The sequence below is a fragment of the Nyctibius grandis genome, chromosome 14 (assembly GCF_013368605.1).
Source record: "Nyctibius grandis isolate bNycGra1 chromosome 14, bNycGra1.pri, whole genome shotgun sequence".
NCBI classification, from domain to species: domain Eukaryota; kingdom Metazoa; phylum Chordata; class Aves; order Nyctibiiformes; family Nyctibiidae; genus Nyctibius; species Nyctibius grandis.
Genome location: NC_090671.1, coordinates 1,884,119 through 1,910,940, shown reverse-complemented (window position 1 = coordinate 1,910,940; position 26,822 = coordinate 1,884,119). Strand labels below are relative to the sequence as shown.

Genomic DNA, 26,822 nt, shown 5'->3' with positions numbered 1-26,822 from the left:
GTTCATCAGAAGATCTCTGGGTAAATTGTATTGTGGCTTATATAGGAATAATTGCAGCATTTGGATCTCAGGGTTTTATCAAAACAAAAAAGGAATTCAAAGAAAAGAAAACCTGAAATTTTACAAGAAAACGTGAAATATTCAGATCTAGGTTTCAAGCTTGCTGCGATCTTTTGACTTGGGTTGTTTTGAGGATGTTGATACAATCTTTTACTCAGAAACACTCTTTCAAAAAAAAAAAAAAAACAAAACCCACTTATTTATTGGAATTGCTAATACTATAATCCCACCTAAAGTTCCACTGATGTTTGATCTTTACATCAGTTATGGAAAAATGGACCTTTCTTGGGGCAAGATCAAATTTCTCCTTATTACCATCAGCTCTCAGGTAGCTGCGGTCTCAGCAGTGCGTTTACTGCCTTGCCTACTGCATTCTTCTGTCATGTCAATCTTGGTTTGAGATGTTTTAACTTTGAACTTCTGCATTTAATTTTTGAAGAGTGTAAGAGAAGTGATCTTTTTAACTGGTATGCAGAGATAATCAGCTTAATCAAACGGCTTTAAAAACAGATTAATGCCTCTTCTGAGTGGGAAGATGAAGGAAACTAATATGCCTACCTGTGAAGGGTTCCAGAGGAAACTAAATTGCCTGCCATCAATGTGTGAGTCAGTGCAGTGACAGATATTGGCAAAACTTTTTTGATGCTTTGGACTCTTTTATAATTCATTTTATTCTTCACTTACACAAGGAGAATGGAAAATGGGAGATAAGACTGTTTCAGAATGCTCTCATGTAGGACGTTTTCCATCGGTGTTAAGGGCAAGCGAGATATTTGGTGTGGCTGTTGATCTCTGCTCACTCTGTCGTGCATTTGAGTATTGATGTGTAAACTTATTCAACTGTTTTCCAAGCTGGAAATCGTGTAACTTAATCTGGGGCAGTGTGTGATAGAGAAGATGTGGCAGTATAAACAAGCAAATACCTCCTTGAAGACCAGTGTTCCTCTGTGTACATGTTTTAAAACTTTCTATTAAGTAGTAACCTCGCGCTGTGCAGCCTCAGGAGCAGCTGTGTTCAGGGTCACGGTCCCAGTGCTCTCATCCCCTCTGTGGTTTTCAGCTCAGCCACAAGCTAACCGCAGCTCCCCAAATGGTAGGTAGCTGATAGTAGCGCTCTGTTCCTATTCCTTAGCACAGGGTAAAAATAGTTTTGGGGGAAAGCAAGCTCAGATCCCTTAGGAAGAACGTAAAAAGGAAAGAGAAGAGCGATCTGTAGCCAATATGTGAGCGAAAGCTGAGCAGAAAGTAACCAAGCAGCAGGGTGATGAAATGGTAAGTGTGTGATAATATGGTGCAAGAGGAGGTTCGGTCACTGCGGAGCTGGGTTATCTGGGAGCGGTAATATTGCAGAGTTAGAAATGTAAACAGAAATAGGGAACTTCTGATCAGAAGCTGCACTTGCATAATGTGAAGGTTGTGACATGGTGTGGCATAACCATGCAGAAATGCCGTATTTCAGCAAAGGGAGGAAAAAATGCACCTTCCAAATAGTCAGAGGAAAGTTTGGTTTGGTTTGTCTCCATCTTTATGAGGGTACCTTTGTGGCTAGAGAAAATTTGGTTCTGTTTTTTTCCAAAGCTGCTCTTCTCTTCTGTCATTTCACTGTATGCTTATCAACTCCTACCTCTTCTGCTCTTGCTAGATACAGCCTTTCCGCTAAGAAACTGAAGGGACAGCTTTCCAATCTCCTAATTAAACAAACATGTTTATTAAAACTTCTCAAGAATGTTTTTCCTAGCTATTTACCAATGTTTTATTTAAATAAATGTCAAGAAAAATGTTGTCACAGACTCATGGTATAATTTAGGTTGGAGGTAATAGTCCAACACCCTGCTCAGAGTAGGGCAAACTTTCCTGTTGGATCAGGTTGCTTAAGGGCTGGTCAGCTTTGGAATATCTCCAGGGCTGGAGGTTCTACAACTTGGAAACCTGTTGCAGTGCTCAACCATTATTCTGAAATTTCCTTAATTATATTATTGCTTGTGTTTCACTATTACAATGATTGATCATCCTACTTCTCTACTTCTCCATAGAATCTTCAAAGAAAAAACAATGGAGGCAAGACCTATGTGCTAGTTAGTGTTCACCTAATGCCCAAGTCCCCAAAATCATAGAATCACAGAATGGTTTGGGTTGGAAGGGACCCTAAAGCCCATCCAGTTCCAACCCCCTGCCACAAGCAGGGACACCTTCCACCAGACCAGGTTGCTCCCAGCCCCATCCAGCCTGGCCTTGAGCACTGCCAGGGAGGGGGCAGCCACAGCTTCTCTGGGCAACCTGGGCCAGGGTCTCTCCACCCTCACAGCAAAGAATTTCTTCCTCAGATCTCATCTCAATCTCCCCTCTTTCAGTTTAAAACCGTTCCCCCTCATCCTATCACTCCATGCCCTTGTCAAAAGCCCCTTTCCAGCTTTCCTGTAGCCCCTTCAGGCACTGGAAGGTGCTAGAAGGTCTCCCCAGAGCCTTCTCTTCTCCAGGCTGAACAGCCCCAGCTCTCTCAGCCTGTCTCCAGAGCAGAGGGGCTCCAGCCCTCTCAGCATCTCCGTGGCCTCCTCTGGACTCGCTCCAACAGCTCCGTGTCCTTCTAGTGTTGGTGCCCCCAGAGCTGGACGCAGCACTGCAGGGGGGGTCTCCCGAGAGCGGAGCAGAGGGGCAGGATCCCCTCCCTCGCCCTGCTGGCCACGCTGCTGGGGTTGCAGCCCAGGACACCGCTGACTTTCTGGGCTGCCAGTGCACCTTGCCGGCTCATGGTGAGCAGAAGCTCACCCCCAAGTCCTTCTCCTCAGGGCTGCTCTCAGTCCATTCACCAATAAAATAGCCAACAGAGAAGGATCCTAAGAAGATGCTTCAAAGCAAAAGCTTAGTTTAAGTGTTCCTGTTCACATCACCTTAAGTACTGGAGTCCTATAGCAGAATCACTTCATACACGTTAAATTGGGCAGTGTTAACGTGTCCTTCAGCACCTGTGCTTAAATAAAAAAAAAAAAATCTACACCAAACCAGCTAGGAGAATGTGACAGCCTAGTAAGAGAGGTGCCAGGCCAGTTCCTTTACTAGCCACGTTTGACTTTGTAAGATTCATGGAAGGAAAGGGTTCCCTTGTCTGTCTTCTGGCCTTTGCTTTCCTAATGGTGCTGAATCTGTTCTTGGTGGATCAAATGCAAAGGAAAAGGGGGGAGCGCACGGAGGGGGAGGATCCATCGCCCTCCTCTGGGGTGGCAAACTTCGATGTGTTTAGCTGTGTTAATTAAACAGTTACACACCAGTACTTGGGATTGCTCCTCCCGTAAGTAATTAGCGGTTGTGCGATGGCAGTACAATTCATAGTGATGTTGCTTCTTACAATCAGCTTTTTTTTTTTATTTTGGCACAAGTTGTTGACTTAGGAAGTGATAACATTTGAGGTGCTTATCTGTGCCTAGCAGCCTTGCAGGAGGAATGCTGATGAGCGTGTCGTCAAGTGTTTTCTGAATACTGGCAGGAATAAAGTGGAATTATTAATGCTTCTATTGGAACATTTTTCTCCTGTTTTGAAGCTTCTCTTCAAAACTCTTGAGATTCAGTGGCTTCTTCCAAACCTCATTAAATTCAATAAAAAGCTTGTTGCAGATTTTGGGAAGGGTTTTTTTTTTCTTGGACCTAAACCACACAAAATAAGCCTACCTCCTGCTCCCCTAAATGTGTATCTTGCCTGTTTAAAAGCAAGGATGGGGCCAGAAAACTGTGTGCGAAGAGTCGTTCTGGAGCTGCATAACCTGCCTTTATACCTTTTTTTTTTTTTATTCAATATGCTTGCTAAGATTCCTGTCAAAGGTGACTTTGTACAACCAGGCAGCTGTAAAGTTGAACTTGTTGCGTGATCGAGCTGGTACCTCAAAGTAAAACTGTGTCCTCTCTGCTTCGTGTGCCGTGTTTAATTATCAACCCAGAAACCTATTGGAATTGGCAGTTGACTTGCTGGTTGGGAGAGATTTTAAAATATTAAAAAAAAAAAAGTTGACCTCTGTTGCAGGTAACCAAATGTTGCTTTTAGAAATTCTTCTATAAAATTGTGATTTATGATTAGCTGAGGGTTTGAACGGCTGTGATCATTCACAGGGTGTTTTCTGTTAAAGCAGAGCATCCTAATGTCCTAATGTCCTAATGGTTTTCTAAATAACAGCTGAATGTAGGTATGCATGAGATCACCCTGAAGTGTGTCTACCATGTTAAACGTTAAAATTTCTTCTGTGTGATGCATCTAGGTCTGTACTTCTTAAACTATTTCTTTCTACTGTGTCAATCCTAAAATTATAAATCCTTTTCTGTGTACTGAAAGTGTTTTTTATTTTTTTCCCCTGTCATAAGCCATAAACCAAAGGACACAATAAAAGCAAAATAAAGATTTATTTTTTTTAATGGACCAGAATGTGACAATTAGCACTAGTTGTGGCCCATGGGAGTACAGGCAAACTGTTTCTAGCAGCAGGGTTGTGTGTTTGTAGAAGTTAGACTTTCCAGGCACATACACACACAGCATGCTCTTGGGATAGCTTCCAAGTTATTGTGAAGAGCAAATCTCCTGGTACCCTGCACACAAGGGAGGGGTATCCCATCCGTCTGGGTGCTTGCATGCTTCAGGAGCGGTTGGGTTTAGTATGGAACGTTAATTTTAGGGTTTGGGTGTTTTAGCACAGGACTCTGTGTACCAGCAGTCATTACCGTGCTATAGGAGATGTCTGTGAATACCTAAATTATTTTTGAGGAAATAACTGTTTGTACAGCACTTGGAAAGTCAGAAAGGTCGAGCTTGGGGAGGAATGGTATCATATGAACGTTGCTGTTCACCTTGGCTTGTCTGCAGCTTTGTCCAAAAGTACTTGGGCAGTAACCACTGTTTGGAGGTCTTCATCTGCGTTCTTGGGGGAGAAAAAAGCTAGTTTTGGTGTAAAATTAAAAGACACTTTTGAAGATCAGTATGAAAACAGTTGGATCTTCTATAAAAGAGCTCTCCTGTAGCTTGTATTGCTAAGTAATTTTTTTTTCACTTCTCTGTACCAAAGAAGTTTAAAAAAAAAAGTGAATTGCTTTGTGGCCATGATTTCTGAACTGTTCCTTGCCAGAAAAGAGGCCTTAACCAGCACGTGTGTACCTCTCAGAATCCAATTGTTGAATTACTTCTTTGGGCATGTCAAGATCTCAGTAGTTACAACTTACATAGTAGTTCGTACTTGTTACCTCTTTAATTAAGACTAACGTAACAGTTGAGTTTCTTGTATAAGTTACTAGCTCTTTAAGTAGTGGGTTTTTTTTCCTCAAATGAAGGTTCATGTTTTAAAGTACTTTCTTTTTATTTGCAGTTGCTAATGTGAAGTATCGGAAGAGTATCATTTGAAACTTTCTGGGACAAAGAGGACTGGTTTATTAGCTCATTCTTTGGTAAGCTAATTGTATTGTTTTGGTAAGGAGCTACCTGTCGAAGGTGGATTCTGCGGTTATCAGTGATTACTCTCTTAAAATAAAGTGTTTTTCAAGGTGTTGGACAAAAATCAATGTTTTGCTGAGTTGGAATTTGCAACCTTTAATTGTAAAAAACCCCCAAAACATCTGATTTCTGTTTGTACACAATCTTCAAACATTCTTCCTCTGTCCTGCTCATATTCCTGAGCAATGTGCGAATGTCCATATTGTAGCTACTTCCCCAGTAAACACCTTTGAAAGCCATTCAGTTACTTCTGCATGTGGTGCCAGGAAAGAGGGGAAACCTTGCTGTCAGGGATTGAAACGTCGGAAACTGAGTGTTTATCCTTATCTCAGAATAGTTTCCTTCCACCTGCGAAAGGGGAAGAAGCGTTTTCAGTTTGTTAACAGAAGCATCTTCTGCTAAAGCCAGATCCCATTCCTGAATATTTCATCCTCAGATTTTCTAATGCTGCTTTGTCAAAGCCTTTGTGTTCCTATCTAAAACTTACAGAGCAACTGTGACACAGTGTGTAAATATCTATGTTTTGAGACTGAGGGACAACTCAATTTGATTTTGAAACTAAAATAAATGGAATTCAGGATCTGGACAGGGAAGGCAGGGGAACAGGCTTCGGTACTTCGTTTTTCCTTTTTTTCCCCCTCCAATTTTCCTTTTTCCTTGCTTACTTCCTTTTTCCTTTCCAACTACACTTAAATATATGTGAATTTAAATGATCCTTTATTTATATAATTTTTTTGTTCAGAATCACTGGCAAACAGATGGTTATTGCTAGTCTTAATTATCTACATAATTTAGACCAGAAGGCACATCTGAAACAAAAGGTAATTAAGATGTTCCCATACTGGCTGAACAGAGCACGGAGGTTACAACCTTTACCAATCATTTATCCTTTCAGGCAGAACGTAAGGATGGAGAATTATCACAGAATCATAGAATGGATTAACCTCTTTTTTGGTGTAATTTAATATATATGAAACTACAGCTGAAAGGGCAGCACAGTAAATTGATAACATAACCTTTTTTGGCCTCAGTCCTGACCAAAAAGAAAATAATTACTTCTAACAATAAAAACAAGTTTCATGATACTATGTATAAGCTATCTACTATTTGTATGTGATCCTATTTGTAAGCAGGAGCCTGAATTTGAGGGTGCTTTTTGTGAAGACGTGTTCTTGGTCAGTTATAATCTAAGCTGTATTTGAACATTTCCATCCATTTCTGAGAAATGGTTTTCACTGTCATGGAAGAGCTGATTCTTTGCCAGCTGCAGTTAAACAGAACGAGAATTCTGGTTCCATTCTGCAACTAATAAAAAAAAATGATATGGGTCAACTTGAGAATAGATTTCTGCAGCCAGTTTGTGCTAGTCTCACTTTTTATCAAGCCATCCTTCAGAGGAGCACGGTGTGTTAATTATCACGGGTAAAATCCAACAGAGTGGCTTGTTGGAGGGGACAATATGAAGGAAGTTCTTGCTCTCACTTCTAAGGTAGGGTCAGAAATCCCCTTACTGGGTGTCACACAATCACTGTGATCCTCTTTCTGTTCACGTGACTAACCTGGAAGAGTTTGCTAAATGGATGGATGGAAATAGATTAGAAAGCTTTGGTACAGAAAGAAACTGAGACTGAAAGTGTGGTTTCAGAGTTAATTCACACAATCCCAGTACAGGCTGCTACCGAGAACAGCGTGTGGTCCCTGTCCCTCGTCCCAGGGGGGTATTTCCTTCCCTGGTGCTCAGTCCAGTGATCGTGAGATCACGAAGGGAGCGGGATCAGCTTGTTGACATGATGGGAGATTAATTATTTCTCTTAGTGTATTCACTGTCCATCAGATCAGTGAACTTCATTCCAACAATTCAATGTTTCTTAATATTTTGCCAGCAATTTTTAGAAGTACTTTTGTGTTGGGGCAGTTGAGTTGATGAAGCATTTCACTAATACCTTGAAGCAGTGTGAGTGTGCAAACTATTTGTTTTAGAACCAGTCTTGTAAGTTCTTGTACCATTTATCTTGGCAACATCACAGTTTGTCTGATAATCCTGATTAAAATGGAAACCACCATATTTTTTTTTTCACACAGCTTTCCCAAAATTCACCTTAAAAAGGAAGATTGTCGCATTGATGTACAAAGCCACAGTATTATAATAGAAGCTGTTTCGCAGCTGAATGCAGTAATTAGAATAAGAAATTGTTCTGCAGTGATTTGGATAGTCTCTGCTGATGGTTTATGCTGGATTTTAGGAGCAGATCTGTAAGAAACTTTAAAAGACCTAATTTTCTAAGCTAATACTGTTTTTATTGATATGTAGATGGTTATATAGTAAGCTTTAAAAAATAAATATATCTAATCAATCTGATATGTAAAGAACGATTTTGTTACAGCACAGTGCCTAATATTAAAACTTTTCATCAGTGACACTAAGCCTGCTTTAGGTTTGTAGTAAAGCTCATCTGTTTAATTAGGACGGTGTTTCTTTGATAATTGTGCTTGAAGTTGAAGGAGTTTTCTGAAATAGCAAGGTATTTTTTATATTCAGAAGGCTTTACTGTTGATGTTTAAAGCTTTGTTCAAGCTGTATGTAAATTGTCTAGATGAATTGATCTGGAAATGTTTGGTCTTAATGACTTTAACAGTGGCTGCTGTTCTGGAAAAGTGTTCATATAAATGTGCCCTAACTCTTCATCGCTCCTCTGCCTGGCTGTAGACCTGATAGGATGGAGAAGGAGATTTATGTAAACCTTGCAGTTTTTAAACCCGTCTTCTCTTGAATCATTAGTCTTCATTAGCTCAGGAATATACTGCCAAGTTAATCCAGCCTGCGCCTTTCTTGATGGATGAGCTGTAAGACAGAGGTTGATTGGACAAAGAAGCCTGTTGCTTAGCCAGCCATCGTTTACAATTTGATTCAGCAGGAGGCTTATTTTTTAAATCTTGTAGATGAAGGAGAATGGTGCATCACATAGTCTGAAAAACCTACAGGGAGAACCACAGGTTGGCAGCTGAAAGCAGATGCATGAGAGAACTGCTGAACCCCTCCTGGCTTGGTACCTTCCAGCCAAGAGCAGACGTGCTTAGGGAAGATAAGTGTCCCCAAGCACAATGTATGTAAAATACCAAGTCATGCTGGAATCAAGCACAAGCTCTTGTTTTGAATACAAGGGCTGGAATTTTATGGCCTCTGATATCTTAAAGATCAAACCTGATGATTTTATGGCCTTTTTAGCTTAATCATCATGGTTCTTTGAATATTCTCAGCATGGGTTACATATGAACTATCTTGCTTTTCCTGCTGCTTTTGAAACAAAAATGTTAAATAATTCTGCCTTTTTTTAAAACCAATAGTAACAATACCGCTGTCTTCCTCTTGCTGTTGGTCGATAGCATTTCTAGATTTCCTTTGTTTCTGATAACTTAAAAGAATGTTTCTACTCTCCATTGTTCTTGCAGGCGTGGAAATTTCTGTGCTGTTTTTTTATTTTTCCTTATCAGTGTGCATAGTTGATAGATTCAGACTTCTGTCAAGTCTTCTAGCTTTTGTTTTTCTTGTTTGTTTAAAATTGGGATTTTATATCTACTTTTTGCATTAATTTTTAGTGAATTAGTGGCAGTTCCAGCTTGATTCTGCTTCTAATTTCCCCTTATGTATACACACACACACACATACACGTCCTTCTGCAAGCTGTGCGATTTTGAACCAACTTGCAAGCTTTTATGTGCTGTTTCTCCCCTGCTCTGGGGACAGAAAGGCATTTTGGTTATTGTGATGTTCCTGTTTAACAGAGGTTTTGCGAACAGTGCAATGCTTTCTTCTTTCTCACTGATGGTTTGCAGACCGTGGGATGTTTTAGTCTCAGAATACGTGCGTCTGCTGCTCCTTTTCCCTTTGTAAATACTCCGTACGCTCTACAGGGTGTAGTTAGCGCTTCCCGCAGCGGTGGTGGGCTTGTGAGCTGATGGGTTCAAAGTGGTTTTCTCTGTCAACCACAACGCTGGTAACTTGAAATATATTTATAAGTAAGGTGACACATGAACTGAGAACTGACTGAACTCGACTGATATGTTATTATTTGTATCCTTTATGTGCTGTAGACTGCAAACCCCAGAAAATATCTGAATTAATCCTTTTTTGTTAAAAAAAAGGGGAAGAGCCTACCTGAATTTAAACAACTGAATATGAGATAAAGCTCAACATCAAATTGTAACTCCTGTGTTCACTTCCATCATTAAAATTCCTAACAATTGCATAAACCTCAAGGCTGTATGCTCTTTAATATTTCCAGATAGTAAAAGATGGAGGGATTGTTAGGTGGCAGAGAGAGCAAGTCGCTAGTGTATAGTGAGCTGGAGTGCTTGGAAAGGTCGGTGCAAGAAAATGGATACTTTGATACATCCATAGATGTGGAAAATGAATAATAACTATAAACCGAGGAATTGTATCCATATATGAATTCTAATTCATATGCCATAGTTGGAACCAGATCACTTCAGGAGGATCTGACAACAACAGGTCAGACTAGGTGATCACAGCGATCCCTTTGGTTTTATGACCTATCTATTTGTGAAGCACCATCTGCAAGTGCCTTGGGAGAAAATTCAGGGTGATTTAGAAAGATGAACGTGTTTTAATTTAAGCTATATAAGCAGTGGTCTAATTGCTGCATTCAGATGGGTATTCTCCCAGCAGTACACTCAAAGATGATTTTTCAGAATGAACAGAAGGAGCCAGATACATTTTTGAAACAATTTTGTCTCTCAGGAGAGTGAGTTTATGTGGATTTTATCTTTTCATAATTACTGTTTCCTTGCAATTTTGTAATAGCTGAATTTTCGGTCTTTAAAAGTTAATTGTATTTATTTGCCAAAAGAAAATGAATTTAACTTCATTGTTCCAATTTTCTGGTTTTCTAGATTTTAATAATAAGTGAAGAGCCTCGAAGTATTGCGAGTAAAGACGAGGATTCCTCCTCCTACCCAGGGCCTGTCATGGTAAGCAAAAGGGGTTGTAGGGTCTGGTTACAGAGCAGAATAGGCTAAAATCTGAAAAACGTGAGAGAATTAATGTTTACATGTGGGGTTGTTGAATTTTAAGTGTAGTGCTGGACTAAACTAGGCTAATGTTTTTTTTCCTAATACTACTACAAGTCTCTTTTTTGTTACTTTAATCAGGCTGGAGGAAGGAAACCTGTTTCTAATCTCATATTTAGTCATTTGAGTGCTTGTCTTTGAAAGTTTAGTAACTGTAGTAAGTTACTAACACCTGAATTCTCTGAACAGTCCATCCTGTTTGAGCTTGTCGTTGGTTGTTGATAGCTTGCTGTGTGGTGAAGAAGGCAGCGAGTGACAGTGCAGCAGTTAACTGTGAGGCTTTGTTTCTCAGGATGAAGAGACTCAGCACAGCCTTGAATGCATCCAGGCGAATCAGATTTTTCCCAGGAAGCAGCTGATCCGAGAGGATGAGAACCTTCAGGTAATCACCACGCTGCTCCTTGCCAGTTAAGATCACAATATCTCTAGTTGACCTGTGTATTCTCTGGCCTCTCCTGTAGAATTTTTGGTCACAATTCAGCACAGAAATAGGAGAAACACGTTTTCTTTTTAAATACTCAGGTACTGTTGGTAGAGCAGTATTGTTGTTGAGAACTTGTGCGTTATATTACAAGAGTTTCCTTGGAGTGTCTGAAAAATACAGCCGTTACTTGTGTAATAATTCAGGCACTGAGGACTTAGTTATATTTCCTTTTTACCAACATAAGGAAGGTTTTATTCCATAGGTCAGAACTCTGTTTTTTTAAAAATAACACTAAGCTAGTTAAGTACTGCCATTACTTCTTGTTACTGAGAAGCCAAAAATATTATGTTGCACAAAATGGATTTTGCTTCTTTTTTTTCCAAAGTTCCTTTGAAATCAGTTTAGTTCAAATGATTTACCCGTGTAGGCACTTGCGTCAACTGCAGAGGCAGTTTGTTTCATTTTAATAGAAAATATTTTTAATTGATTTAAGCTAAGATTGTGTAAAACCAAGTTATTTTCAGTTTGAGCTTTTACACTTTTCACCCAGCTCAGCTAAATTGGGCTTAAGGCACATTTTAAATTAAACAGTGCAATTGTTATGTGCAGTGTAATACAACTGCAGGTTTTCTAACTTTATAAAACAGCAGTATGTTGTGCATTTTCATAGTTACAGTGAGAAATATGAAGCAAAAAGTGTGATTTGTCCCACTGACTTCAGCTGTGTAGCATTTAGGTATCCAGTCTAAGCTGGTTACCTGAGCTTGCTTAGGGAATATTGGGGACCAACTGCATAGAAGATTATTCATCTTACATGTTTTGCCTACTTTAGGATGAATTTAATAACATTATGGAAATGCCACTCTCCATTAAGTAAGGAGCAAGAGTGTACGTCAAGAGGTTGGTCAGACTGTTGCCAAAATGTGAGGATACTTTGCTCAGATATTTCATAAAAATTCATTGTTTTCCCTGACTAAGCACTTACAACTCAGGAGAATTAAGAAAAAACGAGGAATAATTTTTAAAAAGGCTACAATTAATCTCTGAACCAACCTTACCCAAGACTTTCCCTCTTGGCAGTAATAGCTGGGCTGAGCTCTCAGCAGTGTTTCATTTTCTTCTTACGATGTTGTGTGCTTGAGTGTGTGCTTACAGGAGGTACGTATTTTTGGTAAATGGTTTCTGAAAGATTTTTATTCCCATTCTGAAGGTCCCGTTCATTGAACTTCATGGTGAGAGTACGGAGTATGTAGGACGAGCAGAGGATGCCATCATTGCACTTTCTAATTACAGGCTTCACATCAAATTCAAGGAGTCTGTTGTGAATGTAAGTGTTATTCATGCTACTATGGTAATACAAGTATTCTGAACTCAATCCAAGTAAGAGAATTTAGGATAAAAGTACAGTGGTCTTGCCTTTTAAGGTTAGTGGTAATGAACAATCTCTTCATGATGTTCAAATTGCATTTTTCAGGGAGAACAGGTATGTATTTAGGCATCAAAAGATGACTCAGCAGCTCTGAAAATCAGGCTCAGTAAGGAAACTCCACATCACTCAGCTTCACAACGGGCATTGTGTGGTCCTTTGCAGTAGTATAATGCTGACATATCCTAGTCTTACTAGTTGTAATACCATTTGTGAACTACATAGAATTTGATAGGACGTTATACATGGCACAGAAATATTTTTGTGGATATTTGTAATAAAACCAATAAAATAAAATCCAAAGAATCAAAGCACTTTTTTTTCTCCTGATGATGGGGTTTTCACCACTCTCCTTACTTCAAGACAACTCCTGACCCTGGCTACTTGTTCACAATTGTCACATGTCAGTGACAAATCCTGACCTGTGCAGTGGTGAGTTAAGTGTAAACCACCAAAACTGCATGTTATTCCAAAGCTGACAAAAGCAAGGGAAGCAAAATAGAAGAATAGACAAGTGGCCAACACATAATGACAGAGACACATGTGACATAGTGGTCTGGAGCATCAGTGAGATCTCCTGTGCACCTCACTGATTTAATTTTTGATGCCATGTCAATCTTAAATTTAAATGGTTTGATTTTTTTATTGTTTTGCACCAGAACTGAATTAACTCTGTAAAAATGTTGTTTACTAACTGAAACTCAGTCTTTACTGGTTTATGTTGTCTCTAATCATATAGTTATGGTATCTACAGACTCTGAAATCTGTGTCGTAGTTATCATTAATCACTCTAAGTGCTGTTTTAGTTCATGAATTGTCAATGTAGTTGGCTGAATAGGCATGTCTGCTAGGCTGGTGAACGTCTGTGTACAGCATTAAAGTCCCAAAATTCATGATGATGTGGGTTTTTTCAGCAAATAAAGGTCTTATTTCTGAACGTGGTAATTAATCAAAATGATGGCAAAAAATTTATGATGACAAATATTTAATTGGAAGTTTAAGGGCTATTATTTTCTGCTGCAGACCACACAAAGATGATACGAGTGTGTGCATATGCAGAGGTAGCATAACTTTACTTTTCACTTCTTATACTTCAGGATTGACTAAAGAATAAAACTTGAGCCTTGAAAGTTAAGCTGTGAGTGCAGCCACGCATCGGAATGGCAGCCGAGGGTCAGCTGGGTGCTGGGATGCCTCACGTGCAGGCCAGCCAGGTGCATCTCTACCTGCTGCTGGCGACAGAAGATGCGTTAGGAGGCGTGTGTTTTATGGGATTCCTTTGCTGCTTTGTGATACAAACAGGAATTCTAGGGCTGAATTCTGCCAAGGCGCCTGCTACGATAAATCTATGCTGTATTACTTACTGGTAGATAGTTCAGCGTCTAAATGTATGAAATTGGCAACTAGAAAGGACAAAGCAGAAGACTGAATATTTAAAAACAAGGAGCTGAGGCATGAGAAACAAGAGTAGCCCTAGAAAGCAAGAGTGTATCCTGAGGAATGCCAGGAAATGACAGAGTTACTTTGTTACAGAAGCCACTAATGCGTGTGCTGCACTTACTGTCCTGTGTGTCCTTAGGGGAATTGGAGGTATTAATTTTTAAGAATTTTCGATTTCATATTTTTGAGCAGTAACAAGAATTGATGTTTTCTTAAATAATATTCTTTGTGTTCAGGAAAGAGTCCATAAAAGCTTGTCAATATTACCATGTTAATTTTGTTTCCCTGACTTTCATATGCAGTATTCTGCCCTCTTGCTCTGTCTGATAGCTGCAAGGTTGTTAGTCCTGCTTCATATGTCGTCATTAACCAGGAAGATTCAATTAGATAGTGTATGAGGTAGAGCAGAATATAGATTATTCTTACACAACCATATATGACCATCACTACTAACGTAGTATGAACTACACTGGAATCCAGGGCAGACAGGATTTGGGATATCTTTAAGGGTAAAACATACTTGCAATAATTAGGAACCATATTAAAATTGTTAAATTTTGGAGTAATAATCACTTTGGTTATTGTTGATCAAAATTATTGATCAGATGATTTTCTAAATTAAATCTTCACTGAGTAATTTTTGCTTGAGTTCATCTTGGTTCTTTCCTACTGCTTTGATATTGCTAGATAGAGCTGTTCAGAGAACACCTGTAAGACGACATTTTTAAAAATGTTTACTAAAGTTAGGAGTTGTTTTTTTTTATTATTTTGAATGATTTTCATAAGAATCACTACCCTGACTAAATCCAGCCGCAGTAATGACCCTGTCATCTCAGCAGAGAGAAGTACTTCTGTGTAAGAAAGAGGACTCTTGGCAAATATCTGTATTATAGTACTTGTAAAACAAATTGATTGTGTCTGACTGTGCAGCTGCTTTATACAGGCATCTCCTTGAAGTAGGTGGGATATTCTCATGGTAGAAGTGGCCCTCCAGAGGAAGCAGTATGTGTGTCTACTTGCCCCTTAGCAAAGGCAACTGCATGAAGGAAATGAAATCCAGTTAAAAATCGATTCCTGGTCTTTGTTTTTTTTACCTCACTGTTCTCTTTTTGTTCACAATTCAATAGACTGGCTGTCAAAACGATGCTTGTGAAACCTCAGTAAGTAGCACAATGCTGCTCGATCACTTGCTGCACCTGAAAAGAAATACATGTAAAAGCTGCCGATGCTCACATTGCAACACTGCAGAAAACGGCTGTATGCGTAAATCTTTTCCACGGGTAATTTCCTAGATCACAGTAGTAATGGGAACATGGGGTTTTAAATGCAAAAACAAAAGCTCCAGTAGACCATGCGTAAACTGGAGGGATTATGACATTCAAAAGTGTTGACTTATGGTTATCCAGGGGATAAAAATGCAGACTCAACAGTGATCTCTCAGTGCACATGGGAAGTTTGGTTCTCAGGCCGATCTCTATTGATTGGCTTTACTTAAGAAAATTTCAAACTTTGCAGCTGGGAAGTGTTTCTATCTAATCATTTTTCTCCCTGTAAGCTAATTGCATTGATGGGAGAATTAACATTTTAGTGTCGTTTATGAAACCATGGATTTGTATGTAGCTGCTTTCAAATAGTAGATTTTGGGACGCAGAAAAAAAAAAAGTCACGCTGGCAAGATGAGGGAGACTCAGTCGTGGTGACTGAGTTTTAGTATGAGCTTTCTCTTGCTTGGCCTTTAATGGGAAAATAGGTGGTTTGGTATCTTCCTTACGTATGTAACAGTTGTGGGTTGTCTGTGCTGAGCAGTAGCTTAGTCCTTGTTTCGTTCTCAGGTCCTCATGCTCAGTTTGTTCCCATTGCATGCATGTTAATCGTGAAAGGAGAGGGAGGACTAAATGATTGCCTTCAAGACAACACCTAAGTGCAATTAGTTGTAATAAAAAGCAAAATTTGCTTCAGTTACTCCTTGTAGGTTATATGAATGAGATCGCACTTGGGGGGATTTGACTCCCTCCACCTAGGAGAGTCCTTGAAGACCTTCTGAGCTGGCCTTGCATCCTCAGTTCCTCCATATGCCATGCTACGCCATGCTTCAGGACATACAGCACGTGGCCTTGGCCTCGTGCTGTTTGAAGTCACCAGGCTGTAACACAACCCTCACATTATTTCAGCCTCTGAATGGGGAAAACAAGAAGAAAATACCATTTACAGCTCCTGGCCCCTGGGTGCCCCATGGGATCCTGCAGAGACGCAGGCCAAGCGGTAGACAGGGTGTATAGCATAGTCACTGTGGAGGGGCTGGCTTACAGCAGCCTGGCCGTGGTGCACTGCGTACCACTTGGGGTTGTGGTCGGGGACTGAGCTGTGGGGTGGGTTGTTTCAGCAGTGTCAACATAACTTCTGCTTTTTCTAACTACAGAGGTGTATTTCTCTAAATATATCTTGTACTGCTGTTAGATAACAGTTCCAGTAATTAAAATAATTTTTAAAAAAAATTTTCAAAAAGAAAAAAATTGAGTTGTAGGATGCTGCTGTGGTTTAGAATGAAATAATTTTAAAGAGGAGACAGTTAAGAGACAGATACTGCAAGAGCACGGTGCTCTAGTACGCGCTGTAATGTGATGTGATTGGCCTTGGGTAACAATGTATGTTTATTCTTATGAAAGCAAAAATGATTGCTTCTCCCCTCCTTTATTTCCATAGCCATTATTATATGGTGATGTGCCTGCAAAGAGAATTGATGGCTCTTTCAGGAGCAGGCTAACTGCACTGGGTGTCTGACTCGCTGCGTGCATCAGCCTGAGACACCTAACGATGAAAATGGGAGGTTATCAGTGCGAAAGAATGGGGAATGGAGGCAGGTGATTTTAGAGTTTTACTGGGAGAAGAATAATGGACAGGAAGGAGATTGAGAATGCCAGAGGATCAGAGGACAGATTTTTATGACTGGAAAAGAAAATTAAAAAGATTTATATGAAGGTTGCCCTGAAGAAAAACCGGCAGATTCTAAGGAAATAGATGGTGAGCTGCATGTAGACTGTCAAGAGAAAAAAGAATGGCTCTTGAGCAGAGGGCAAATTGAAAGGGCACAGAACAAAGAGTGACTTTGAAAGAAGGAAATTTAAAATAATGCAGAAGTAGAAGAAATACTTAGTATGTCATTAGAGTGCAGACAGGAGGATGAGGAGCCAGAACCAGACTGCTAGGAGGAGGGAGCATGTGAAGAACTTCTTAAACCAAGATGGGCATGGGAAGAAATGCAATAAAAGAGGGCTTGGGGAAAAAAGAAAGAATATTAACAGACAAAGCAGCATTTGACTGAAAAAGCAAGTCTTCTGGGGTCTTAATTCATTTAGTTGGGGAAAGGTGCCTTACTTTCCATGTTGGTGCTGTGTAAGTCAGTGGTAGATTTAAACAATGTATCAGTGTATGTGAGGCTGTCCAGTCGAGAAGAAAGAAGATTCTCCCATCAGAGGTCCATTCCGGTCCTTAATTTATTAAACAAAACTATCACAACGATTTATGTACCTCGCAGACTAGAATCAAGTAGGAGAAGCTGTGGAAGAAATTGGCAGTTAAAATAAAAAGTGAACTATAGCAGCAGTCCATCGATCTGCTCCTCTGTAATGCATTTAAGTACTTGGTTACATCGGCAGCTGAGGCTGCTGGCATCTGCACTGTACGTGTTCTCTGCAGGTGGCTCTGCAGGCAATTTGAGCTCAATGATGGCAAATAAAGGGGCTTATCTCAGAGGAGAGAATCCTCTGAGATAAGATGGATTCAGATACCCCTTCATGTTGCTAGCTACGTAATTTATATTAGACTCTCGTAGAACTAAACCAGTAATAATACTGAAAACATGGACCAAAATTCACATTCCAGCTTTATTTGGATACCCAAACTACTGGGCTGTTGGGTCAGACACCCTCTTGTCTGGTCTCCTGGTGCATGCATTTTCTGCTCTTTAATGGCCGGGTTACAACCAAAGGAACAAAGAGTAACTTGCCTGTACCGGCCTCGCTGGTCGTGGGAGATGAGGGTTCGTACTGTCTCCACCTGAGGAGAGTCCAGCACTGCTGCTTGGTTGTGGTCTGCCAAGGGCAAGGGTAAAGGCTGAGTATTCAGACAGTACCTGCCTGTTGTATTTGGGGGATTGTGAGCTCTGGGCAATTGTGTGAGCTTTTGCATTCAGACGAGGTCTCTGGACTCTGACTTTTGAGTTGGCAGGGAAGCACGAGGTGCAGCTGTGTGCCTGCCTTCCCAAGAGACAGGAGTTTGATCCCTCCTGGGCACTGCATTTACATTAGCTTTCTCTAGGCGTCTTCACGCTCAGAGTAAGTTTCCTTGTGGTTCGTGTTTCTGAGACATCTCTTTCCCTTGCCTATCGTTTTTAATTCCTTTTTTCATTCCACTGAAATCAGGTGCTTTTTAAGCTTTGTGGTGCCTGAGTAGAAGCTGTCTTGATTCCTCCCCCCAGATCCTTGGCTGGAGGTGACCTTCAAGGACTTGCCCAGAGTCATATGGAAAGGCACTGGCAGAGAAGGGTCTTACAGCCCCATCCTGTAAGCCCCACGCCAGAACTGAAACCTCTGGATCATCTCCTCTGATGGCAAAGAAGATAAAGAGTATTTGAGTGTTTCTCTGATAGCCTTTATATTGAAGGATCTCGATGGCAGAGGATTTGTTGCCTTGTGTAATGTTCAGTATAATCTACTAAACAATTCACAGTTTTACACTTCGTGTTTATTATAGGTATTAAATCCTCTGTGTTGGAATTTAGACAGTTATCTATGAGATAGCTGAACACTAACTTTTATTCATTTTAAGACAGTAATGTACATTCATCTGTCTCAGGTAAAGGTCCAAAAATATTAATGAAAACTAATATTTTCATCTTGTGGTTTCTTCTTATCTTTAAAGGTACTTGCACGTGCTTATGTACTTTGCCTGATCAAGCTTCTGCTCGTTACATGTGCCATAAAACATTAAGTGCATACAACTGCACCTTTAAAAATGAATGAGTCGGCATTATTACTCTAAATACGCCTGCTCTGCTCATGAGTGTTGATCTAAACAGCCAAATGGTTTTTCCCTGAAGAGGAAGTGTGGGATATTTCCATATAACAAGCATCTAGACTGCTGCAGTCTGTTGGGGGGATCTTGCTTACAGTTCATTTTTGACACCAACAGCTAAAATGACATTCCCAAGATCCCTAAATGTGGACCTGTAAGAGAGAAAGGACCTTCCATGAGAGAGGAGCTCTCTTGTGGGTTTCTGCTGCTTTTCCTGCCTTCACATTTGTCACCAGTGCTGCAGTCTTCTCAGCTGTTTGCATCAGATTCCTTAAGGTTTTTGGACTATACAGCAAGGGAGCTGAAACTGATACATGGTACCATACTTCAGAGCTGTTGCAGTAGTTATACTTAGTTGCCTTTGTTTTTCTCTCTCTTGTCAGACTCCACATAGTCCTATAATAAATCCTTGTGACATAAGCAAAGAAATTAGAGTCTTAGTGCTGTTTGAAATAAAATTATGTCATCTTTTTAATTGCAGGTTCCATTGCAGCTCATAGAAAGCGTTGAGTGCCGTGATATATTTCAACTTCATTTGACTTGCAAAGACTGCAAGGTTATAAGGTATGAAGAGGCTGACTGTTGAATTGGGGGGGGCAGAATTTAGCTTTCCACGTGCTATGGGAAGCTGTGATGTTTTAAGGAAATGTGTTTTCTTACTTAGTGGACTTGCTTTCCCTCAAAAGATCTTCTTTTGTCTGATTTTGCCTGTGATAGCTGGGCATTTTTGTAAAGAGGATGGGAGCAAGGTGGTGCATTCTTGCTTGCTATCATACAGTGTAGCAGCAAACCTTGGTCTGAGCCTTAAGTGGCTGATCTTGATTTTATTCTGAAATTCATTTTAGTCTCACTGCGTTTTCCCTGCTGTACAATCAGTTATAATATATTGCTTCAATTAGTTACAATTAGATAAAACCACTGAAACACACACTTGGACAAGTGTTTAATCAAGATTTGGGGGTTGGGGGGTTAAGGCATGGGCTTGTGCAGTTCTATGTGAAACCCTTCAGTCTGACTAGCATCACCCACCCTGCATTTCTAACTGCTGTCAGGGGACTGGTGCTTTCCTTAAGACATAGCAGCCTATTGGAAAAGAAAGTGAGGAAATAAGGTGAAGCCAGGTCTGCAGCCCACTCTAACCCAGTAACATAGATGGTGTGATGTAGAAGGGAGTATTTATTTATGGCTGTCCTTCAGCAGCCTTCAGAGTCTGCCCCAGGAGTCTCTGAGCTACTGAGCCTGAGCTACAGCTATTTCCTACTTTTCTGCTGACTGTTCTGCTGCAGAAATTAATTTTGATCTATAAACTTTAATTAACAAGAAAGGAACATTTCTTTTTGATTAAATGTTTGCTGGCAGTACCTTTTGTATAATGAAATGAGCCCCAGTCATATCTGAGCACTCAGAATGTTTAACAAGCCAGCTGCTTCCTGAAATGCTGTATTTTGATGAGGACTGATTTTACTTTAGAAGTAATATTTAGTTTAATTTGAATTAAATATTTAACTTCCTCTTAACTTGTAGCTCTTGACATTTAAAAGAAGTCACCCTTCCTCTCTACATTAATTTGTTATTTCTCTTCCATTGTAGAATGAATACAAATTATTTGTATTTATCCCTTTCCTTATGAATTTCCCTTCAATGTCTGAAAATCAGTGCTTGGGACACCGCCTGTTGGAACATCATGAAGTGTGGGGCTGAGATACCAGATTGAGAACGTGTTCCTGTTCTCTTCTGTGAACAAAGTAGTTTGTACTTTGAATAATAGGGCTCAAGTGAAGATAGTACTTATTATTTACAACACTAACTTTAAAAGAATCTAGAAAGAAAAATGGGGTTTTTAGGGTGAGATGTATCTTGTCTGACGATGGATATTTAATAGAGAATTATCCAGTCGAAGCTGGTAGTCTCGGCTCGCTTTATAGTCAGCGGTGGGAAATAAATACCTCCAGGCTGCAGTTCCTCACAGCTATTTAGACACGTTTCATGACTTGGACATGTCTTTTTCCTTCCACTGCCTGATTTTTAGATATTTGCAGGTAGGGGTAATAAATCCTGCCCTTAGAGAATACAGATGCTATCATTAACCGTGAATGCAGCAGAATGCAGACTGAGCTGAATGTAAATACTTGGTGAATATTTTATAGCTATAAAATCTTGAAAACTGTCAGCAAAATAAATCACTGATCTTATTTCCACCCTTTTATTCTAAAGGGTCTAGGAATCCTCTTTGAAAAGACAAGCTAGTGTCATTTTAATAGACTGCTTTGAAGATTAGTTTCTCCTGTGCAGGGAATATTCTCACTAGTAGCTGGTAAGTCTGTAATGTCAGGCAAAGCTCAGTTTCAAAATCATTGTTTGTGCTTCCCACCAAGGCCAGAGAGAGAATCTTAGTGTATGAGGGAGGGGAATAATATAAGATTGCAGATATTGGAGTTTGTCCTCATTATTCTCAAATTAAGTATATTAATCAAATGAATATTTCTCCTATATCTGATGAAAAATGTGTTCTACGCTGCATAGATTATTGTGTATGTGATGGTTTTGTGGGTTTCCATCTGAGACCCCCCGGCAGCAAGGCGCTGTGATGCATTCCTGTCTTGGATTGTGGGAAAGCTGCGGCCTGAACTCAGTGATATTGTCCTTGGTTTTATAGTAAATATAGACATAAACGTCTCCCTCATTCATGACTACAGGGCGTGCCGCTGGTCTGTTCACAATCACAGAACACTGCTTTCCTGCTTACAGTTTTATTTTGACTTCCAAAGTGTGTATTTCTTTACTGATATCCAAAGGTTTCAGTTTTACTATCCATTAGAACGTACATAGAAGCAGAACTAAGTTATCAATAAGATGTTCCTTCTCCCTTTTTTGCTTTCATAGATGTTTTCATAGCCTGTAGTCTTATAGTCTGGCATCTTTTACTGAAAATTAATAGATAAATGTTTTTTTTCTGGGACAGGTGTCAGTTTTCTACTTTTGAGCAGTGTCAAGACTGGCTTAAGCGACTGAACAATGCCATCCGCCCTCCTTCGAAGATAGAAGACCTCTTCTCATTTGCCTATCATGCGTGGTGTATGGAGGTGTATGCTAGTGAAAAGGAACAGCACGGGGATTTGTGTCGGCCAGGTGTGTGGGAATGCTTTGGGGATGATCACAAATGCATTGACTGGTAACTGCCTGTTTGCTGAAAGCCCAAACTTTAAAAAAAAGAAAGTTATAAGCAAATTCAATCGATGCTGTTGTAAACTGAACCTGGAGAATTCCAGCATGGAGTTTTTTTGTACGTAAGTCCTTGCACTTCTTCACTAGCTGGTGAATTCACCAGCTACTTTGGGATCAATATGCAAAGCAGTATCTGAATATCCTGGGGAAGTTGTTCTGGTGGCTTTGATTTAGTCAATCATAATACTTACTAATAACATTTTGTTCACCACGGCAGCAGCTTTCAATCTAAACTGTTTTGTATTGATTGTGCCCATGTTTTTGTAATTGCCCAGAGCAGTGGTCTTCAACATGGATGTTGAGGAGCAGGAGGTGAAGAAGGAAGGCCCTGAGCTGCTCCTGAGCTTCATTCACAGCTGCAAGACAGCAGCCTATTTTAGTTGAAATATCATCCATGCTGGAAAGTTTTAGAAGCCCACAAGTAAATAAAAGCTAAAAACTGGGATGCTGGTGGTTATAGCACTTGTTTGAATATAAGGAAATCTGAGTTCCAGGCCCTCTCCAGTCTGAGGCTCTTTGCTCACAATCCACATATCTGAGAGAAGTGTCCCAATTGTCAGGCTGAGGAATGTTAGTGTGGTTCTGTCCTCAGTACTGAAGCTGGTCTGGGTTGAGCAGGTACTATAATCTCTTTGGCATCTGAGGAAGAGCAGTCAACAGGTAGCACCCAAGTGGGAGGAGGTGCTCCTTGGTTCTGGCTCCTGTTCCTGCACTTCACGCTCTTTATGTTAGTGGTTACTGAAAAAAGGAAAAAAAATCCTCCGAGCAGAGTTTTAAACTCATGTCTTTTCCCTCCTTAACTAAATTCAGGACCTGGAAGATAGCAGACATGTAGATGGCTTGCTAAGTCTCCTTGGAGTCCTTTTCTTTTCCTCACTGAAACAGAGGCCTCAACTAGGCCTCTAGGTTAGGATGAGGAGCAGCATTTACCTTTTTGTTAACTTTTAGCAATCAAATTTTTTTCTTGTAGGTGTGTCTGTCAAATAATTTTCTGTGATGTTGTAACTTTCTTCCCTGTAGCTTGCTTATTTCTGGTGGTACATATTCTCTTTTTAAGAGCTGAATTATAGTTGAAATAAATCTATGGGAATGGAATTGAAGAAGTTAATCCCAAGACATTGTAATTTAGTTTTTTACTTGCAAGGACCCCAGTATTTGGTAGATATGGACAAAAATACCAAATTGCTTCAAAATCTATCTAGTATCAACTTCAGGGGCAAAAAAATTAGAGTTGTTATCAATATATGTAATGGGAGATAAAAACTGTGGCTCACAAGATCAGCTTTTGTAGTCAGAAGGCACAAGTCCACAGAACGTATAGCTTGCTTTTTCTCTGATTTTGAGAGTTGATTGGGATGCTTCGAAAATATTGTCCATCTTGTCTCAAAATGCCTCTTAAAATACCACCATTTCAGGAGGAACGGACAAAACGTTAAGGCTAGGGTTTAATTTCTCAGAGGAAAAGCTATGATTTCACGACACACACAGTAGCTGAAAAATTGAGAGAAATCAAACAGAATATTTCATTTTTATGTAGTTTTATGTGCTTCTCTTAAAACCCACTAGCAGTATGCAGCACTGATAATTGGGGATATTTCCAGTGTTCTCATTTGCTAACCAGAAAAATCCTTAAGCATGTATCACAAGTTTTAATGACCATTCCTCACAGCAGCTGCTAATGAAGTCTGTCCTCAGTGCTGCAGGAGCATGCTGCTGTTCCTATAAAAGGTGGGTTTTTTTTAAAAAAAAAGTCATTGCTAAGGAAGAATGTGACAGAGGTGGTTGTCTGGCTGGAATGTATTGTCCCAGTTTCACCTCTGCGCTTGACAAAGGATCAAAGGGCTCCTCACAGAGCTGCCATCTCCATGGAGCCATCCAGCTTTTGCAAAACAGGGACTCAAGCAGCTGATCCGTTTGAGTAGGTGGCTAGAAGATAATAAATTCAAGCTCATGCAGAGTTCACGTGAGAAGTGGGAAATTGTTGGCAAGCTCCAGTCTAATTGAGCTGGCAGTAGGGAAGGTAGAGCAGAACTATGGTGCCTGTGTGATACTGAGATTGGCCTTCTGCAGAAAATGCACGACACGGGAGGCAGAACTATTGCTTTTTTTATGGTACTGTTGTACCAGTGACATGATGTAAAGGGAAGAAGGGATGAAGGTCAGTCAGGTCCATAGATTTTACTGCCATGTGCCTTGAAGAGTGAATATTCTCCATTGCACACAGCGTCACTCTCACCTTTTACCTTTCAAAATGAGAAAAATAATCTCCTTATGCAGATCTCTTGCACGTTGTCCCTATTGTAAAGCACAGCTAGATTTGCAAAGTACCATTTTCAGTGTATGATCTGACCTATAGGAATGAACCACGTTGTAGCTTTTTCTTTCACAGTTAAGTCCTGTAGTTAGGCTGCTGTCTTTATTCTTAGTTCACCTATTTCTCTATATTTATCTCTAATTGTTCTGTAACATCATATAAAAATTGTTTGACATGTGCATTTACAGCTTTGAGATAAATATGTAACTTACATATATATCGGGTATTGAAAGACTTCAGTGGTTTTGATGGAAAGATGTTGTACTTAAAGCATTAATTTTTCCACAGATTTTTTCCCCTGTTGGGTGATGCTCTGCCTCATGATTTAACGATACAGTAATTTAAAGAGACAAGCAATGGACAGACTTTCAGAATCATTTTATCTAGTGTTGCTCACATGCTCCTTAAGTTTATCACATTTCATAGCTCTGTGAACCTGGAAATTTTGTACCTTATTCTTTTTTACATGTTGATTGAGTACCTTCTAATTCTCTAGAGTTTCTGTCTGTCAGAATATTTATTCTTTATCACCATCGTCTATTTTTCAATTGTATTTTGATACTTTTTTAAAAGTGTCTAGGAAATAAATAGTCATTCCTAGATGCTCATTCCAGTTCCTTTAATATATTAATCCAGGAATTTGTGAGGATCTTGTGACTGATGCTTATGTCAAACAATCATTTATACATTATGTCTTCATATCTCCACATGACTCATGGAGGAATAATGTCCAATTTACAGATGGAAAACTGAGATGCAGGTTAAATTCCAGGGCTTGCCTACAGTCATACAAGGGATCCTGTGGCTGGAATTGTGTACAAAATGGAGATTGCCCAAGTTCCAGACCACGTTCCATATATTACCCTTCACCTATCAGTCAAACTAGAGCTTCACATTCTTCTCATCGATACAAAATTCTCCTGAGCTTCAGAAAAGAAAAACTACTAACGTTTTCCCACTAAGACTGCTGATGGGTCTAAATCCAGTTGGCCTCCGGTCACTAGTGGTGTCCCCCAGGGCTCAGTACTGGGCCCAGTCCTGTTTAATATCGTTATTGATGATCTGGATGAGGGTATCGAGTGCACCCTCAGTAAATTCGCGGGTGACACTAAGTTGGGTGGGAACATTGATCTGCCTGAGGGTAGGAAGGCCCTGCAGAGGGATCTGGACAGGTTAGACAGATGGGCCGAGACCAATGGCATGGAGTTCAACAAGGCCAAGTGCCGGGTCCTACACTTTGGCCACAACAACCCCATGCACCGCTACAGGCTGGGGAAGAGCGGCTGGAAAGCGGCCTGGTGAAAAAGGACCTGGGGGTATTGGTGGACAGCCAGCTAAACATGAGCCAGCAGTGTGCCCAGGCGGCCAAGAAGGCCAACAGCATCCTGGCTTGTATCAGGAATAGTGTGGCCAGCAGGACTAGGAAGTAATTGTCCCCCTGTACTCGGCACTGGTGAGGCCGCACCTTGAGTACTGTGTCCAGTTTTGGGCCCCTCACTGCAAGAAAGACCTTGAGGTGCTGGAGCGAGTCCAGAGAAGGGCAACGGGGCTGGTGAAGGGTCTGGAGCACAAGTGTGATGGGGAGCGGCTGAGGGACCTGGGGGGGTTTAGCCTGGAGAAAAGGAGGCTGAGGGGAGACCTTCTCGCTCTCTACAAATGCCTGAAAGGAGGGTGTAGCGGGGTGGGGGTCGGTCTCTTCTCCCAGGCAACTAGCAACAGGACCAGAGGACACAGCCTCAAGCTGCACCAGGGGAGGTTCAGGTTAGACATTAGGAAAAATTTCTTCACAGAAAGGGTTATTGGGCATTGGAACGGGCTACCCAGGGAGGTGGTGGAGTCACCGTCCCTGGAGGTGTTTAAGAGAAGACTGGATGTGGCGGTTAGTGCCCTGGTCTAGTTGACACAGTGGTGTTAGATCAAAGGTTGGACTCAGTGGTCCCAGAGGTCTCTTCCAACCTAGCTGATTTTGTGATTCTGTGAAATTGCTTTTGCTGATGTGCTTAATTCTGGTCTGCAGCATTATAGTTTCTTAGATGAATTTACAGAAGCTGGTCATGTCAGAGAAAAAATCCTTGATGGACTTGACGATTCTGGAGAGTTGGCCAGGGAGAGCCATCAGTACGAGCTGTGGTTCTCCTGGTACGGATTTTCAAACTAGGGTTGTGAAATGTAGATGGTGTTTTTTGGCCTGTTCCTTTCTCTTTTCAGTTTTTAACGAGTGCGGTGGTGTTTTTCTCTTAACTACTTTGAAAGGTAGGAAACTTACTACTTATTTTGCATTTATTTTCTCTCTCTACTTCTGATACCC

At 40.5% G+C, this 26,822-nt stretch overlaps 1 protein-coding gene across 4 annotated transcripts in view; it reads left to right on the top strand.

The window, feature by feature from the left end:
• Positions 1-26,822, top strand: part of MTMR3 (myotubularin related protein 3) — an 87,235-nt gene that overhangs the window by 27,617 nt on the left and 32,796 nt on the right. For all 4 annotated transcript variants that reach the window (XM_068412990.1, XM_068412989.1, XM_068412988.1 and 1 more), the window contains exons 3-8: positions 5,400-5,478; positions 10,436-10,513; positions 10,905-10,994; positions 12,247-12,363; positions 19,457-19,539; positions 21,938-22,104. In XM_068412990.1, the coding sequence (XP_068269091.1) occupies positions 10,511-10,513; positions 10,905-10,994; positions 12,247-12,363; positions 19,457-19,539; positions 21,938-22,104 (460 nt within the window). In that variant the 5' untranslated portion in view covers positions 5,400-5,478; positions 10,436-10,510. The remainder of the gene's footprint in view (positions 1-5,399; positions 5,479-10,435; positions 10,514-10,904; positions 10,995-12,246; positions 12,364-19,456; positions 19,540-21,937; positions 22,105-26,822) is intronic.